Below are 16,798 nucleotides of genomic sequence, written 5' to 3' on the forward strand. Positions count from 1 at the left end.
TCTTGCTTGTTTCTTAAAGATCTGATGCAGCAATTCTTTAGGATTTTCTACAGCACCTAGGTATTTGTGCAGGGGCTGAAGCTGGGAGGAGAAAGCAACACCTGCCTGCCTACGGTAGTGTTCATGTGGCTTCAACATGAATATTCCCATTGTATGGCTTACTTTTACAGTGTGGGTTTTCTAGGATTCAGCCTGCCTTTCTAGGCTTGTTCCTATTCATGGACATCAAAGGAAGGAGGGCTTCCCAGAAGGTGGGAAGCCAAAACTCTGGGAGCTGGTGACTTTATTTATTTGTAGACTCCAGAAAGACATACAATCACTGCCAGTGATTATTATATTGCAAGATATGGTATTGGAAAAACAATTTCACCCAACAATCAGATTAATCTCTGGCTCCAACAGATTTCCAGTGCTCTGGCCAGCAAAACCACAGAGTGGGCAGGCTGACAGATGGGCTCTGAGGAGCGGGGTGGCTCCTGGCAGTAAAGTAAGGAGTTTCTAGGACAGGTAGTCAAGTGTGGATGGATCAAAGAGTTCCTTGACATTGTGTTTTGCTGTAAACAGACTGCTACTGGATATCCTGTCCCTTGGTCAGCAGTGAGGGGACCTGCAGCAGCTCATGGGTTCTTCTTAGAATTAAAGATGAGTCACTTTAAGGTTGCTGGATTTTCTTTCCTATTGCTCCATTTCCTCTGTTTTCTGAAGATAAATAAGAAATGAGAGCCTGGAAATTCTCTTGAGAGGTCCTGCGGCTTGTTTGTTTTGTGAAAATACTTCTTGTTATCTAGTTTTGTTACACTTGTTAACAACAGCAGGAGCTTTCCCATAAAACTTGCCCCAAGTAAACTAACCGCAGCTTTGAGAACTGAGCTGCAGAGCAGAGAAGATCATCTCAGAAACTTGAAGATGAAGTACTTTCTTCTGCCAACTCATTTAGCATTTCTCTATAGCTTTGCACTAAGTAAACCTGTCCAGGTGTGTCCCTGCTCTCAGCTGTTTAGAATTTACATTGCTGCTGCTGTGTTGCTCTGACTATCTTAAAATTAGTTACAAACTTCTGCTGCTGTGATTCTACATGATAGAAGTTTTTTGCCATAGAGATAACTATGTATTAAAAGATATGTCTTTTTTTTTTTTTTTCAGATAGCTACAAGAAACAATGACTTTGGTGAGTTTAATTGTAATTATTATATAAATAACTGTAGATTTTGGTGGGGCTGCTTCTCTATACCTCATTCTCATTATTTGGTATATTTTTCTCTTTAAAAATATATTCCAGCATCAGTGGAAAACAATTCACAGAATTCAGATGTGTTTTAAAGTCGCATTCTGTGTGATTATTTATGCTGTCATGATAAAGAAATTAAGAAGACTAACTGAGCAATTGCTACATGGAATGTTCTTTTCCATATGTAGCCTCAGCAAATAAGAATACTTTTCCTTTTATTTCTTTCCTATGTGATATAAGGCACTTCCTTGTCTGCTGTACCCAAGACTATTGTACATTTTTGGCATAATAACAAATAGCTCTTGTCTGTGAGAATACATTCCAAGTATTTTGGAGTCGGAACTGAGGAGTGTGTCACAATGTCTTATATCAAATTAACAGTTAACCTGGAAATTAATAGCTTGCATGCATCCCATGTGTATGATAAAAAGAGTAATTTCTTTTATATGATTCATCCCATTTTTACAGAGGTCAGTTATGATTTTTCTTTAATTCCATAAGCTTTAATGAAGAGAATAATGACTTATAATATTTAGCCTTCCACTCTGAAGGCTCCCAAAGCTTCTTAAGCTAAAATATATTTAGTCATGACTTTGATTACAGCTGCACTATGACATCTATATTAACATTAATCTTTTCTAACCAGGAAGCAAGGCAGACCTAACCAGTCTTAGCATATTGTGAATGCTAGATTCACTCAGTCTTAATTTACTAATCCTTTTTCAACATAATTGGGAAATGAACTACAGTGAAAGAAATTTCCAAAGGTACAAAAGCTTGGTGAGTGTATACCTCTCATCTCCCTTTTGCACATCTGTTTGCCTTCTCAGTACCTTGTATGTTCTTTATTTTCTTCATCTGCCAGGTAGTGAAATAGCTGTGTATGAAGGAGACATCCTCTTGAGAAGAGGACAACGCAGTGCAATTAACTGTGAGAGTTGTTTATGGCCAAAGTCACAAGATGGATTAGTCAAGGTTCCAATTAACATCTCCTCTGATTTCTGTGAGTATATGCAAATGGATGCTGTGAAGTTAGTATTGATCTTCTGGTCCCTATACCCTCTGTTATTTTATGGTTTTGTGGCATGCACCAAAAGCAATCTTTATCCAATGAGAATTTATTGACATGTCTCTTTTACTAATCTGTTAGCCCTATCGCAGTTTGGCTAAGACTCCAAACATTTCAATTGCAGACACTTAAATATGTGGTTACTTGGGCAGTAGTTGTTATATAAATACCAGCTAATTAATTTTAATTACAAATATTAGCTCATTCCTGCTAGCTATAATGTACTTTGATATTTAGCAAGTACAAAAGAAGAAATATAATTTGTTCACATTATGAATGTATTTTTGTCAAAATTACCACTAGGAGCGCTTTTTTGAACACTATCATTTTCTTTCAAATCTCTCATAGAAATATTCCTGCACTAGAAATCCTGTAGAGGCAAAAATGGAGGAAAAAAAATCCTTGGAGGTATTTTTTCCCTTATTATTTCCCTCTAGTCAATCAATAGCTCTCTCCTGTGCAAAAGGCTGCAGGACCAATTCCTTAATCTAGAAAATTTTGTTCCAGAAGACTTCATATGGGCTGTGCAGGTCTTCTATCTCTTCTGAGGATTCCCTGGTCTGAGACTTCCATACAGACCCTTCTTAAAAGATCTTACCTTGAGAGAAAAGTGAAATACAGCCTGTGCCTGATTCCCATTCCTGGGGAATGGGAATCTGTGTTATCATTTGAGCTGAGGAAAGCCTAGTCTTTGCATTATCTAGGCTGCTCCTCTGCTCATGTGCGTCCAGAACTGCAGCATATACTCTTGTGGTTAGGTGAGGGTTATTCCATCTACCTCCCTCTCTCCAAACTTTAAAGATGAGGAAACTGAGATACAAATTACTTGTAGATGATTCATAGCAGACGAAGCCAAATTAGGCCAAAATGTTCAGAAGTAGATAAACACTCCAATCTTTATTTGGTACCTGAATAGAAACACACTGATCTTCAGAGCCTCTGAGCACTGGCTGTCTCAAGGGGTGTGTGGCAGACATTTGTTATCTCTGATAAACAAAACAGGGTTTTGGTGCTTAGCTATGGTCAGGTGGCTCATTTGGGATACTTTAATCCAATTATTTGTATCTGAAACGGTTTCATTTTTTCTGTTCTATCTAATGGAAGAAACAATGCCAGTCTTGCTTTCCATCAGCTGTCTCCTGTAAAACATGCATGAGGGCCAGCTATAATTCTTGCATCTCCACTTAAAAGTCCAATCAACTTGAAGATCTCTGAAGGCTTTGTGCCCTTTTTTTATTATACTTGTAACATAAAAAGCTAACAAGTGCTGTGAAGTTTTTTTAAAGGAATGCACCTCATCAGTGCACCTTGTTTTTGATTAACCAAGGAATATTTCTCCTGGCCCCTTTCTCTTTCTAGCAGTGACAGAGAGGTCTTGGATTGATGATGCTCTGCAAGAGATCTCCACGCTGACCTGTGTGCAGTTTGTAAATCACACTACAGAAACAGACTATGTGTATGTTGAACGTGGGCAGAGGTAAGCTCCCTGTCTCTTGGGAGTGGAAGCACTCAAAAGGTCTTTCAGCTTCTTTTCTGTTTTGATCTGGATTTAAGTAATTGCCCTTTTTTATCCTAGGAGTCAAGATTCAGAGAGCAGGTGCAATTTTTCATTTTTCTTTAGATATACTGGTAGTTACATCAGTTAATAGGCTGCAGGAGTAAATGTGTGTGTGGACTTAAAGATAATGGGGTATAATTCAAAATGAGATATTTTCCTAAATTGTAAAAATTTAAAGAAGTATAATTGTTTCAGGTTCCTTGCTGAACTACTTAAACTGCTTCATCTTAGTTTGATATAGCCATTTTACTGTTTTAAAATTTGCCATACTCATCACAAAGGCTCTATTTCTCCCCTCTATGTAGTTTGGCAGCTTTTGGAAGCTTAGGTATCTCATGCCAGTGACTATTTGCATGTCCCCTTCTGTGGCTGCACATGTGCAGGCCCTTGGTGGCATAATCAATACATCTATTTCTTTGCATTTGCTGAATGTGATCATTTTGGTTATTGATTGCCTATTCTTAGCTGCTGGTCTTACTTTGGAAAAATTGGAGGACGTCAAGCAGTAGGCCTGGTGAAAAATGGTTGCATGGATAAAGGAGCAATTCAGCATGAAATGAACCACGCACTGGGTTTCATCCATGAACAGGCACGGAGTGATCGGGACAGGTTTGTCAAGATTATGTGGGAGCACATTGTGGCAGGTATGTCCACTAAATCTTAAGAGAAAACATATACTTTCAGATAAAGGAGAATGTTTCTTCTGTGAACAGCAATGCAGGTAAGAATCATGATTAATGCTGGCTGAATTGCAGCAGCAGTGCATTCAGCGTGATGGAATTTCTTATTCGGTGTTTGTACTAGGGGAATTTCTGTGGCTACACCTACATTAGTGTGGTCCTCCAAGGCAGATGCAACCTCAAAGTAGCTCTACATTCTTATTTCAATTGCTATCTTGAGCCCAGATTCACCTTATATCTAAAATACCAAGATTGTTGTAGCAAAGACTTGGCTAGGAGGCAAGACTATGGGACTTTTAGCTGAGGCAGGGAGAAACATCATATTCAGAGATCATGGAGGGGAATCATGCAGCAACTCTATCTCAGGGAAAGCCGTGGAAATAGGGAAGGCAGTAGGTAGGCATCTTGGCACTGGAAGTGAGTGAAATGCACATAGCCTAAAATGTAGATGAACAAGGGACTCAATGCGGAGACAATGGAAGCACAAGCAAACACCAGCATGTGCACAATTCTGGGACCTGGCACGATGTGAGGGGAAGGACTGCAATTATTTCCTCTTTGAGGAGAGAACAATATACAATGCTATGAAAAGTAGGAGCAATGGGGAGCAATCAGGACTGGTAAATCTGTAGGGGGAAAACAAGTGAATGTTATTTAGGGAAAGGAATGCAGGATGAATAGTTTGGGCATGTGCCCTTGATCTGTGTGCTAGGAACATGGGAGCATATATAGAGCTCCAGGCTGTGGGGAGGGGAGGGTAGAGAGAATGGTAGGAGGTCCCAGGGAAAGCAAGAAAGTGGTACATAGAAGGAAAGTAGGGGAAGAAAGGATGCAAGGAATGATTTGTCTGACAGCTATGAGAGAGCTGGACAGCCCTCAGCAATTGTAAAAAGATAATAGTGTACTTAGTTCATTATAGAAAATAATAGTAAATGAGGCAGAACAATTGAATACCAAATTCTAGTCTCTTCAACAAATGAGATATTCAACTCTTCAATGTCATGCACAGCTGAAAATATATCTATCTTTCTCCAGATGGAACTTGATTGTTTTTATTGCAAATTCCTAACACACTGTTCTCCAAACTTTTTTCAGCTATTCCCATGATACCCTAAGTAAATTCCATTTGTGCTCTTCTTTATTGAGGTTTCAGCTCTAGTGTTAAGGTGTAATTTTTCTATGAACTGTTTGCCATTGTACAACAAGTGTGTGCCATGTTTGAAATGCTAGCAAAGGATGTGCTAGGAAAGCAGAGTTGAAAACATGAAGTTATACCAAGGATACTAGGCACACATAAAATCTTACACTAGTTTTGCAGGGGGAAGTCCATAGGTCCAGATGTCATGGTTCCTAAAGGATACAGATGTAACCAAGCTCTGATTCAGGCACAGTATCATGAAAGGATAAAAGAGGGGGAAGAGGTGAAGAAGACAAGACTATGCAAAAGGAGATGGGGGATATTGTCAGTGTTTTAACAGCATTCACCAGGAGTGGAGGCTGAGAAGATTGCCATGACAAGGGAGTTAGAGTGCAGGGTGTGTGCAGCGCAAGCACTGTAGGGAAAAAATGCAAAGATCTGCAGGGAAAAGGAAATGAAGAAACACAGCTACGTTCATGAGGACTGTTAGTGTACATCTCCTGTAAAAACATGCTGCTGTTAACAGCGCTGATGGCAGAGCTCCCCCTGACCTCAATGGTGCAGAACTAGGCCTCAAGACCTTTTGCAGCTTCCCAGCTCCCACACAAGCTGTTTTTCTTTTGCCAGGACTGCAGTACTGTGGATGTTTGCTGGGTTTTGTTTTTACCCAGCAATTCACCTTGGAAGCCATCCTACTTCTTTGTTTTGACAAAATGCAGCCTGATCGGTTGCTGTCCACTTAGCTACTTGAAACTCAGCTTGTTTTTCCCAAACTGTTTTGAGGAAAAAAAAACTCTATTCAGAGTCTTCAGCCAAAGCTTCCTTTTCAGCTCTTCTGAGTCATTACACTTAGATTCTGGCAGAGATAGATTTTTTTTGGGGGTGGTGGTGTTTGTTTGTCTTTTTTTTTTTTAATGGAAAAGATGGGTTAAGTCCCCACTTGTGTGCAGGTCTAGACAGCCAAATCTCTCTGGCATGTGATGAGGCAGATGCTAGTTTTCTGGCAGTGCCTCTGTCCAGCCAGGCTGCTGTTACTCTTTCTTTTTTAGCAAACCAATTCAGCAAAGCACTTATGTGCCAAACAGTAGCCATATGCTTAAATGTTTCACTGCATTTGAACTGTGTTCTCTGTTCATCACCTCAAAAGAAGCTGTGTACTTGCTGATAATTCTTTCTGAAGACAGTATAGCAGATAAGAGGAACCGAGATAAAAACCTAGATAATTCTTTCTGAAGACAGTATAGCAGATAAGAGGAACTGAGATAAAAACCTAACAGTCAGGAAAGCCAATGCTGTTGAGAACCAGTTTGAGCTTTAACTGAGTTTTTGAGCTATGAAAAGCTCCAAAGTCAGGTTTATCCCCAAACTTTCTGTAATTCAGGATTTTGAAGCTTCTCTTTGCATTTCCTAGCCCTCACTGGGACCAGTCCTGAAGGACGTTACTGGAAGAGATTGGCTCTGATTGCAAGCCTGCCAGCCAAGTTGTGCAGACTCTAGAGATTTTTCTGACAAGCATCCAATGCTGAACTCTTGTCCAGATGGTTTGTGGTTTACAAACCTCTAGTTACAATAATGAAGGTACAGATGTTGAACTGGAAAGGAGTGCTCAGTGGTTAGGGCATCAGCCTCAAGGCCAGGCTGACTGCATTCAGCTCCCTGCTCTGATATTGCTTGCTTGCCTGTCTTACCATGGACAACAGACCCAGGTGCAATTCACGTTCATGCTCTCCAGTCAATGGAGAGAAATAGGTGCCTTCAGATGAAACTCCTTCCAACTGTGTCTCTCTTTCTCTCTCTCTTTCCTCTCTGACTATCCCTCTATCCTGCAAGCCTTGATGAATAGCTTCAGTGCCTAACTTAGAGAAATAAAGCTAGGTGACATGAATTCCAGTCACTGTCTCTGGGCCCCAGTCCTATATCAGTGTAACACTTTCTTACTTCATATGGGCTTTTTAAGGCTAAAGAGATGAAAAGTGATGAGATGCTCAGCAGCTGCGATGAGAAGGGCTATATCAGCAGCTATATTCAGAGAGAATGTTTCTAGCTGATCTTACTGAGTGCCCTTGCTTCATGCGAGTGATATCACTTCACTGTAGTCACTGCTGATGGGTTTGACCAGAGACAAAGCCAGAACATGGCTGATAACATGTCCTTTGGTGCAAGTAACAGGCAAACTGCATCCCTTTCTTTTGTGGTCTTATAACCTTTTGGTGGAAGGACTCAGCAAGACAGGTTGGTGGTCACACCCACACATACCTCTGAATTTTTGATCTAGGTGGTCAGCCACATTTCCCTCTCAAGGTACAGATGCAGCTTTGGGGACATAGGTTGGATGCTTATAACGTTCAAGATAATGCACTGAAATATATTTGGAGACACCCTAATGAAGATGGACAAATGAATACCTTTACTTGAAGAATCAAACTGATTCATTGATTATATCAAAACTTTGACTTATTTGATTCAGTTTATATTCTGACACCTACTAGACTGAGTGAAAATGGTTTCCCATGGGCTTCAAAAGGCTCTGGTTTTGATAGATCCAAGATCTCATGAGAACAAGTATTTGTAGCCTAAGTTACTCTTAGGATTATGACAGCAGGCAGTGTACTGTTAGAGCAGCAATAATTGTTCTGACTGAAATGTTGCTTTCCTACCTTACAGGGGAACAAGGGAACTTTGGAAAAGTGAATTCCAAAAATCTGGGCCTTCCCTATGACTACTCTTCAGTGATGCACTATGGCGCGTAAGTTGTTTTCTGAGATGTCTTTTCAAAGGAGCAAACAGCTTTCAGATCTTCTGCTCAGATCTAGGAAGGAGGAATTGCTCTGTGCAGGGAATGATTTTTGCTGTTCACTTACAATTGAGTGAATGGACATAATTAAGAGTGAACATGCTCCCTTTGTTAGCAGGGTTCCTGGAAAACAGTCGATATGGATAGAAGAAAAAATTAGGACAACGTTTTCTTTCACTGTATTCCCGTCTCTTGCTAGAGGTCTTTGACATGGCTATGGTCCAAAGTCTAACTCTACTGAGTCACTGACCTAAAACAATTCTGAAGTCTAAATGATTTCATTAACATGATAACAGCTGATCATAGACAACAATTATTTAGGTACAGAGAGAAGAAAGGCAGAATTTTTTTATATCATTAAGATGTTGTGTGCTGCCTCATATTCATCTGGGAACACTGACTAAGGTTGCATTTTAGTCTATAGTGTACAAGCTTGTATCATGTACCTTATCCTTTATTTCCACTAGTGACTAACAACTTCTGAACAAAACCATGAAATAAAACTTGTCTAGCAGGAAATTGCAGATAGCAAATAAACAATTAGTAACTGAGACAGAACTACTCCTGCTCCTCTGCCTCTGGAACCATGAGGGATTCAGTTCATTTTGCCAGGACACTTGTGAAAGCTATCCTCGCTCAGGACAGTGCAGCTTTTTCTTGTTTCTTGCTTTCAGCTGCTACACACAAAATGGCTGCCATGCTGGTCCTCTTCAGGGAAGACTAACTGGTCTCTTAGAAGCTTCTTGCCCTTTTCCATTGAACTTCTGTGCATGTGGTACATGAATATGATTGTGCAGTTAGAGAACTTCACTGTTTAATAGAAGTGATCTAGAAATGTGATTTCCCTATTTCTACAGGTATGATTTCTCCAGCACTCCAGGGAAACCAACTATTGTACCAGTTCCTGACCCGTCTATACCCATTGGGCAGAGAGAAGGGCTGAGTAACTTGGATGTAGCTAAAATCAACAAGCTCTACAAGTGCAGTAAGTGCTGTAGATAGAAGGCACGGGACTCCTTATACAGCTGATGTCTGTAGGCACCGTCAGACATCCCCCAAAGGAACTCAGCCCACAGTCCTTTCAATAAATCTCTCCCTCACCCTACAAGAAGGCTGGTATGCGTGTGGAAACAGACCTGTCCCTGTGCCAAGCTGCTGCCTTCTTGGAAAGGACAATTTACTTTCAATAATTCACTGTCATCTGAGTTATCTTCACCTAGTCCCTGCTCTTTGACATAAGCAAAACCCATCAGAGAAATCATGGTTGCTACCTCTGTCAAATTCTCATTTCAGGAAAGCTCTGAAGGTTGCAAAGCATGTAAGCTATCCTCAGCCACGATTATAGCTTAGTCATGTGCGTCAGTAGTGCCAGCAGGTTTGTGATTTCTTTCAATTAGAAAATGACTGCAGGGCTGTAAGTATGGGTGTCATTTAGGCTGATCAGAACATCTCTTTGAGGGGATTCCCCCAGGCTTTTTGTACAGTTATCTACTTCCTTGCCCCATCCATTTCTTAACTCATCACTGTGGTATCTTAAGGTCTAAGGTTTTTGTGCAGTTTTCCTTCTCTTCAACACAGTTTTGTTCTTCCCTTCAGATTGCTGTAGCTCTGTGTTGCCTAAATCCAAAGGCTCGTTCTCCTCTGTCAATTACCCATCCTCATACCCGAACAATAGCAACTGCCTGTGGTTGATCCGCATCCGTCGAAGTAAGGTAATTTTTATTAGGAGAAAAAAGGTTTGAACCACAGTACCAAGGCTACATAGCATTATTTCGTTATTCTGACTACCCTCTGGGAGCCATTTCCATGAACCAAGACATTTACTTTGTTACACAGTGAATGAAAAGACAGTCTCAACAGTTTTCATAAGACTCAAGACTATCAGATGCATTATTTAACTTGATTTTTATCCAGTTAAGATTGGATGGCTTTTCAAAGACAAGGAATAGTCAAACATCAATCACTGGGCTCAGTAACAGGGTAGCTAGGTGAAATTTTACGGTCTTTTTATACAGAAAGTAAAATTTCAGTGATACACAGATAGTAAAATGAATACAAAGTCCTAGTTCACTTCATAACAATTAGATGGTTTGAATCTTTCCCTATGTGTAGCATTAAACCCAACATCTCTCTTTTTGTTTCTCAAGATTTTCCTGCAGTTTGAGGCTTTTGATCTCCAAGCCTCCTCAGACTGTTCTTCTGACTATATAAAAATTTATAACGGAAACAGCAAGAATTCTCCTATCTTGCTCGACAAATACTGTGGGAAGGGGCCACTGCCCTCCTTAGTGTCGTCGGGATCTACAATGCTGGTAGAATTTGCAAGTGATGACAGCATTACAGCCACAGGATTCAGAGCCTCCTACAACAGGGGTATGAACACTCCTTTACAGAGCTTGAACAGCATTAATAGTATTTGTATGGAAGAACTGAAAATTTTGAACGTGTACTCCAGAGTAGTTTTTTTCTGTGTTATTCTTTACACTTCCACAGCAATTGCTAATGCAGAAGGCTAGGCAATGATGGGGCTGAAGGTTAGCAGGAAACAGAAATGGGATGTTGCATGGGTCTCATGTTCGTAATCCTCAGAACCCACTCTCATTCTTCTGAGAGCCTCTGCTAGGCTTCTTCACATCTTTAGAACAATTTCTTTAAATAAAAACAATGCAATCACTGTAACTAATAGGAGCAGTGCAGCCAAAGATCACAAAGACTCCAGAACTCGACAAGAAATCTCAACCAATGAGATGTAAAGGCAATATCCGAGTGATATGTTATTCAAGATTTTATGGCATTTTATGCAACAGGAGAGGTACTAACCATGGGTTACTTATACTTTCTGAATTAAAGGCTTTTGTTATGTTACATGAAACACATTGCTTGCTGTAGTCACTTGAGTGTCTGTTTTATGAACATACAAATGCATTATGGACTGCTGGATAAAATTCTGTTGTGCTGCAATATATTTTCAGTTAGAAGGCAGTAGCCCAAATAAGTTGTTATTGCCTTATTTCAACTCAAAATGCAAACTTTTTTAAAAAGTATAAATTGAAGAAGTCTTAGAAACGTGTCACTTTTACTGGTTTTGCATCAGTCTTGATGGAGTCATTTCTAGATAGCATTAGATCTAGCTTGATAATGCAATCTTGAATACTGGAGCTAATTGTTTTCTGAAAGTGCAGTAAGTTAGTACCATTAGAATGCTACGCTAATATGGTAACACTCAATTGTAAAGACAGATATAGCTTTAGGTGCAGCTGTTTCCTGTCCTCCAAAGGTTATTTAGCAGCCATGTTTTTAGTTCCTTCAGTACAGCTGCTGAGACAAATACTAAGCAAAGAGATAAAATATTTCAGCAGTAGATTTTCCTGGTAGCACATTTTTTCTTGGCTTGAAGGAAGAATACAATAAGCAAGCTCACTTCTACTGCCAAAACACTCTTGTTAATATGCCTTTCTCTGTTTTTCTCCTTTACTCCTCAGTGAATTGTGGAGATACTTTCACAGACTCAGATGGAGTCATCACCTCTCCAAACTACCCCAATAAATACCCCAAAAACCAAGCATGCTTCTGGGTCATCACTTCTCCAGTAGGATACAAGGTAAGGCACAGATTAATTCATTTGTGGGTTTCATCAGTGTTCACTAATGGGATCTTTGTTTGCCTTGGAGAATAACAGCTGTAATGTTACTTTTTGAGCAGGCATTCTCAAGAGTAAAAATCTGAACACAAAAATCCAGTTTAAGAACTTATGCTGGATCTTGGTATCTGAGGTGTTCAGCAAGGGAAAACCTTTACACATGCATGTGAACTCTTATGAATTTAGCTTGTACCAGTAGGCTTTGTTCAGAATAATCCCTAGGTAAGAGCTCCCACTAGAAAACTGAAACATTGCACAAGTGCTGTTTTTATATTTCTCCAGAGAAAAGAATTTAAAATGTACAAGATCACTTTTGTCCCTTGCTTCTCCTTCCAATCCAAAGGCTGATGAACTAAGCAAATAATTTGTTACTAATTTGCATTACAATACGGGATCAGGACGTGGTGCAGATGAATCAAAAACAGTGCCTGCACATAAAGAATTTAGACTATTAGTGCTTGGTACATACAAAGGGTAAGAGAAAAGGATATAACCTGGAAGCAAAGTGCTTTGGTTGTATTTTCTCCAGATATCTCTCAAAATGTTATCCTTTGAGCTGGAAGATAGTGACAGATGCATCTATGACTACTTGTTCATACATGATGGAAGCCGACCTACATCACCTGCAGTTGGCCCTTATTGTGGGACAGAGAAGGTTGCAGACTTTACTTCCACTGGGAACTTTGTGCTGGTTGAATTTCACAGTGATATAGTTTGGGAGTTGCCCGGATTCGTGATGAGTTATACATTTGGTAGGTAGTACTATACAGATGGGAGTTGGAAAACACAGAATGAAAGTAAGACACCAGCTAGCCACAGGTAAAAGCCAAGATGCTACCAATTTCAGCAAAAAATACAACTCCTTGATACCTTTAACAAGCTTGAAGCTTGATCCTCTTGGTCTTAGGTCTACAGTGGTATAATCTGCATGGTGAATTACGGACAAAAATGTTCCTACCTGTGGGATGCTTCTGAGACTGTAAGCTTTTTGTTATAGTATTCCCATTGCTGGTGTTGTATGGCGAAATGCAATAGCAGAATGGAAACTACGTAAGCAGATTTTCAAGAACTTCTAGTGTTAGAAACTGCCCATAAAAATTTCAGAATATGGCTATGTAGCGACTTCAACCTGTATTCTGACAAATGTTATTACCCAGCCCTAACGTGCACTCTAGTATGCATACAGAAAAACCTTCAGACACGTGTTTGTTTATGCTTTGAAGTTAAGCTTACTTATACAGTTCATATAGGCACCTTAGCTTAGCCTGGAAATCACCACTTTACACTAAAGGTGCAAACCAGGATGTTTGTACAGCATCTCAACTCAAAGAATTGCACCACTCCTCTGTGAGATGAACCAGGTCAGGGAACAGATTTAACTAAAGAAGCGATTAAGAGTGGCAGGAACAAGCAGTGAGGGAGAGGGAATGGAGTGAAGCACCTATTGTTGCCAGTTTGCTGTGGCCTGACTCGGGTATTGAAATTGTCCATGGGGTATTACCAAAATAATGAGACCTGAAAACCTAATGCAAAGTCCACTGAATGTAAATGGAGCCAGTAACTTTGGAGGACATATTAGGTGTGAAGTACCTTGTCTGTAGAGAGAAATCTTCTACCTCTAAAGAGAGGTCTGAAGAAGAGAAAGAAATCACTGTGGACAGCTAACACTTTGCCTTGACTTGGTATGTTCAGAACTAAATGCCAGTGCCAAACTGGAAGATTCCAAAATGTAATAAATAATAAAAGTTCTTGCTGCAATTATGCCTTTGTGAAGAGAAGCACGTAGAAAATGTCAATTTGCTTTCCTGGTGCTAGGAAGGCAGCCAAGAAAACTTTGAATTATGCTGACTTTCGGTTTTGGGGTTTTTTTAAGGATCTGTAATGTTTTCATTTTTAAGCACTAGTTAATTTTCACCCTCAGAAGAATGATAATTGATAAATTGTGGACATCAGGGTCTAGAGCTTGCTTGCGTCATGGTGGGAGAGTGCATGCAAATATTTGTAGTTCTTAAAAGCTCCTGTCTTCTAGCTATAAATATATTCCTTCATTTAATTTGGCTCACTATTTAGATTGGCACCTTTTTGGAGGATGTAACAATTTCAGCAGCATGAGAGAAAATTAAACTCTCTTTCTATTTTTAACCTCAACTTCAGACTGTACAAAAGCTAATTCTTCTCCTTGAGTCTGAGGACTTTCATGGAGGTGCAAAAGTAATAACCCCGTGACAACTGTTATTGTATACAAAATTGAATGGGCCCCTATTTTAAATATACTGTGCTGACCAGCTTTGTAACTTGAGTATTATTTTAGATTCCCTTCCCATGGCCTGATGTGGGGCTCTACGTAGGTCCAATGTTTTAAATGTTGGCCCACATTTGGTAAAGGAGCATGAACAGCATGTTGAAACAGCAATGTACCGCATATAGGAATATTAGTCTTGCAACTTGTCCCTAGAAATATGGTTTTAACTAGGAGTCTGAGACGTGGCAATGTGACTTGATCAGGGTGCTTTATTTGTAAGCAAGCCCCTCCTGCAGGCAAGTCATAGGCCCTAAGGGGACATAGCCTGGCTAAAGACTCTAATCTCATTTGATTTGAAAACATGAATTCAACAGTAATGATACAGAAATGCATTCCTGAATGTACAGACAGGCTGAAATATAATGTGATTAATAAGTTCTCTCTTTCATAGGAAAGGCTTTTCAGTCTGAGATCTAAAGGTTCCACTTTTCATGAGTTCTGTTAGGGTTCCTTGTTAACCCCTTTCCTTAAGGGATATGCATGTTAGGTGGAGCTTCCACACATGCTCCAAACCACCTCCTGACCCTCTGCAGATACCAAAACCTTCAGCTTTCCTCTAATTTTTGCTAAAATCTCTGGTTTCCTGCCAGCAGTCTCCACTTTAGTTATACATTACTCATCTATAAACCTGTGGCCCACCAAACAGGAAAATGCAAGATACGAAAACATCCTGATGAATGGCATCCTTCTTATAATGACTGCTGCTCATTTTCACCCACAGTTAGTTGCAAATCTTAAATGGAGAAGCTGTAGAATTCACAAACCCTGCTAAGAGCTTAGGTGTACTGAACCGTACAGTGTAAGGGGCCTTGCATCTAACAGACAATAATCCTCCCACAACAGGCATTGCCCATATAAAAAAATGATTTAGAAGCTTGCTGTTAACTTTCATATTCTGAGATATATGAATTAAGAGTGACCAGCCAGTAGACAAAATGAGCAGTATAGCCAAAAGTTTAGGATTCAAATACCACCGTAGGAGGATTTTGAGAGGTTCCAATAAAAGTTCAGCATCACTCAACACACCTTTGAAATCCAACATGTAAGGATTTAACTTTAAAAAACAGAGGCATCTAGCAGTGATGAATATGTATATATGTATTCCCATGTACATACATATCTCATGACACAAAAAGGTATTACCTTAATTGTGTACAAAACCAGATCTGTGCTAAGAGAGACCCACTTCCACAAGCCTGTGCATGTAGAAGAGACAAGAGTGTTTGTGTCCATGTATTGCAATTTTACCTGCTTTGGGACTGCTTAGGTTCCTGTCTGGGAGGCAAATCATCAGGGCCTTTGAGTGGTATGCTTTTATAATCTGTAAGAACCAAAACAGAGATCTGTCAATTACTGATGTAGGAGAAAAACAGCCTGGAATAAAGCACTACAGAAACTCACAAAAAATGTGCTACTCATAGGTCTTTTTTTGTGTTTAATTTAAAACACAGTAAATAACTGTGGCTGAGATGGCGCTTGCTTGCATGACTAGAACCCCAATGCCTGACAGAAAATAAGGGCAGCTTTTGGCATGCTGGTAGTACAGTTGGTTCCTTATCTAGAAGAAGAAAATGAGCCTACTGAAACAGCAAGAGAGTACTGAAACTCAGTTTTCAGTTTCACCGTGGTGATGATCTGCCCTTTTTATCACACTGAACTGCAAGGAGAAACATTACAGCCTGGGAGATTTAGTAGGCAGAGGGCTACATTTTGAATTAATTTGAACTTTTTCAGACCAAAAGTTTTACTTCTAGATGCATTCCATTATAGTAACCAAGCCCCAAGATTATCAAGGCCAAGTCTAATACACTGGGGCACAGTTTCACAGCAAGTTAGAGAAGAACACAGCATTTGCAGCTATAACTATGTAGGACAGAGAATGTACAACTTACTGTACAACAACCAAGTTCGGCAAGAAGACATATGAACCAAAGACCATTTAATCTTGCCTACACTTCAACCAGAAATTGAAAACCTTATGGGCTAAGTCATCACGTAGGATTTTAATAATGGGAGTTCCCTTTATGATGGGAAACATCTGCAAGAAGGAGAAGGAATAAAAGCAAAGCTGCTGCTGCTCAGCTTGCCAAATGGCCTTGTGGTGCAGGAGCTGGAAGAAGTGTGGGCGCCGGGCCCCCTCTGGTGGGCACCAGCAGGGGAACGTGGACGTGCCTCCATCCTCCTCTCCAGATGCGGGAGGGTGAGGTCTTCTCCTGCCCTGGTCACCACTCTCAGTTCCATCCAGCAAATTCAGCCGACACGTTTCTAAACAGGTAAGTTCAATTTCTCTAACAGTCTTGCTCCCTCCTGTGCACCTCCGTTGATGCTGCTCTCCGGATAGGAAGGTTCTTTGGGTCACCGCTCGTATTTTTGTGTTAGAGAGCGGCAC

General features: G+C 40.1%; 1 protein-coding gene across 1 annotated transcript; it reads left to right on the plus strand.

The window, feature by feature from the left end:
- Positions 1-906: 906 nt before the first annotated feature.
- Positions 907-12,867, plus strand: LOC104033782 (embryonic protein UVS.2-like). Its single transcript, XM_009486546.2, has 11 exons — positions 907-975; positions 1,144-1,168; positions 2,094-2,231; positions 3,657-3,774; positions 4,321-4,499; positions 8,338-8,419; positions 9,325-9,452; positions 10,064-10,179; positions 10,615-10,840; positions 11,950-12,068; positions 12,637-12,867. The coding sequence occupies exons 1-11, from the start codon at positions 907-909 to the stop codon at positions 12,865-12,867; spliced, it is 1,431 nt and encodes a 476-aa protein (XP_009484821.2).
- The last annotated feature ends 3,931 nt before the right edge of the window (positions 12,868-16,798 follow it).

This window comes from Pelecanus crispus, chromosome 6, assembly GCF_030463565.1.
Source record: "Pelecanus crispus isolate bPelCri1 chromosome 6, bPelCri1.pri, whole genome shotgun sequence".
In the NCBI taxonomy this organism is placed as follows: Eukaryota; Metazoa; Chordata; class Aves; order Pelecaniformes; family Pelecanidae; genus Pelecanus; species Pelecanus crispus.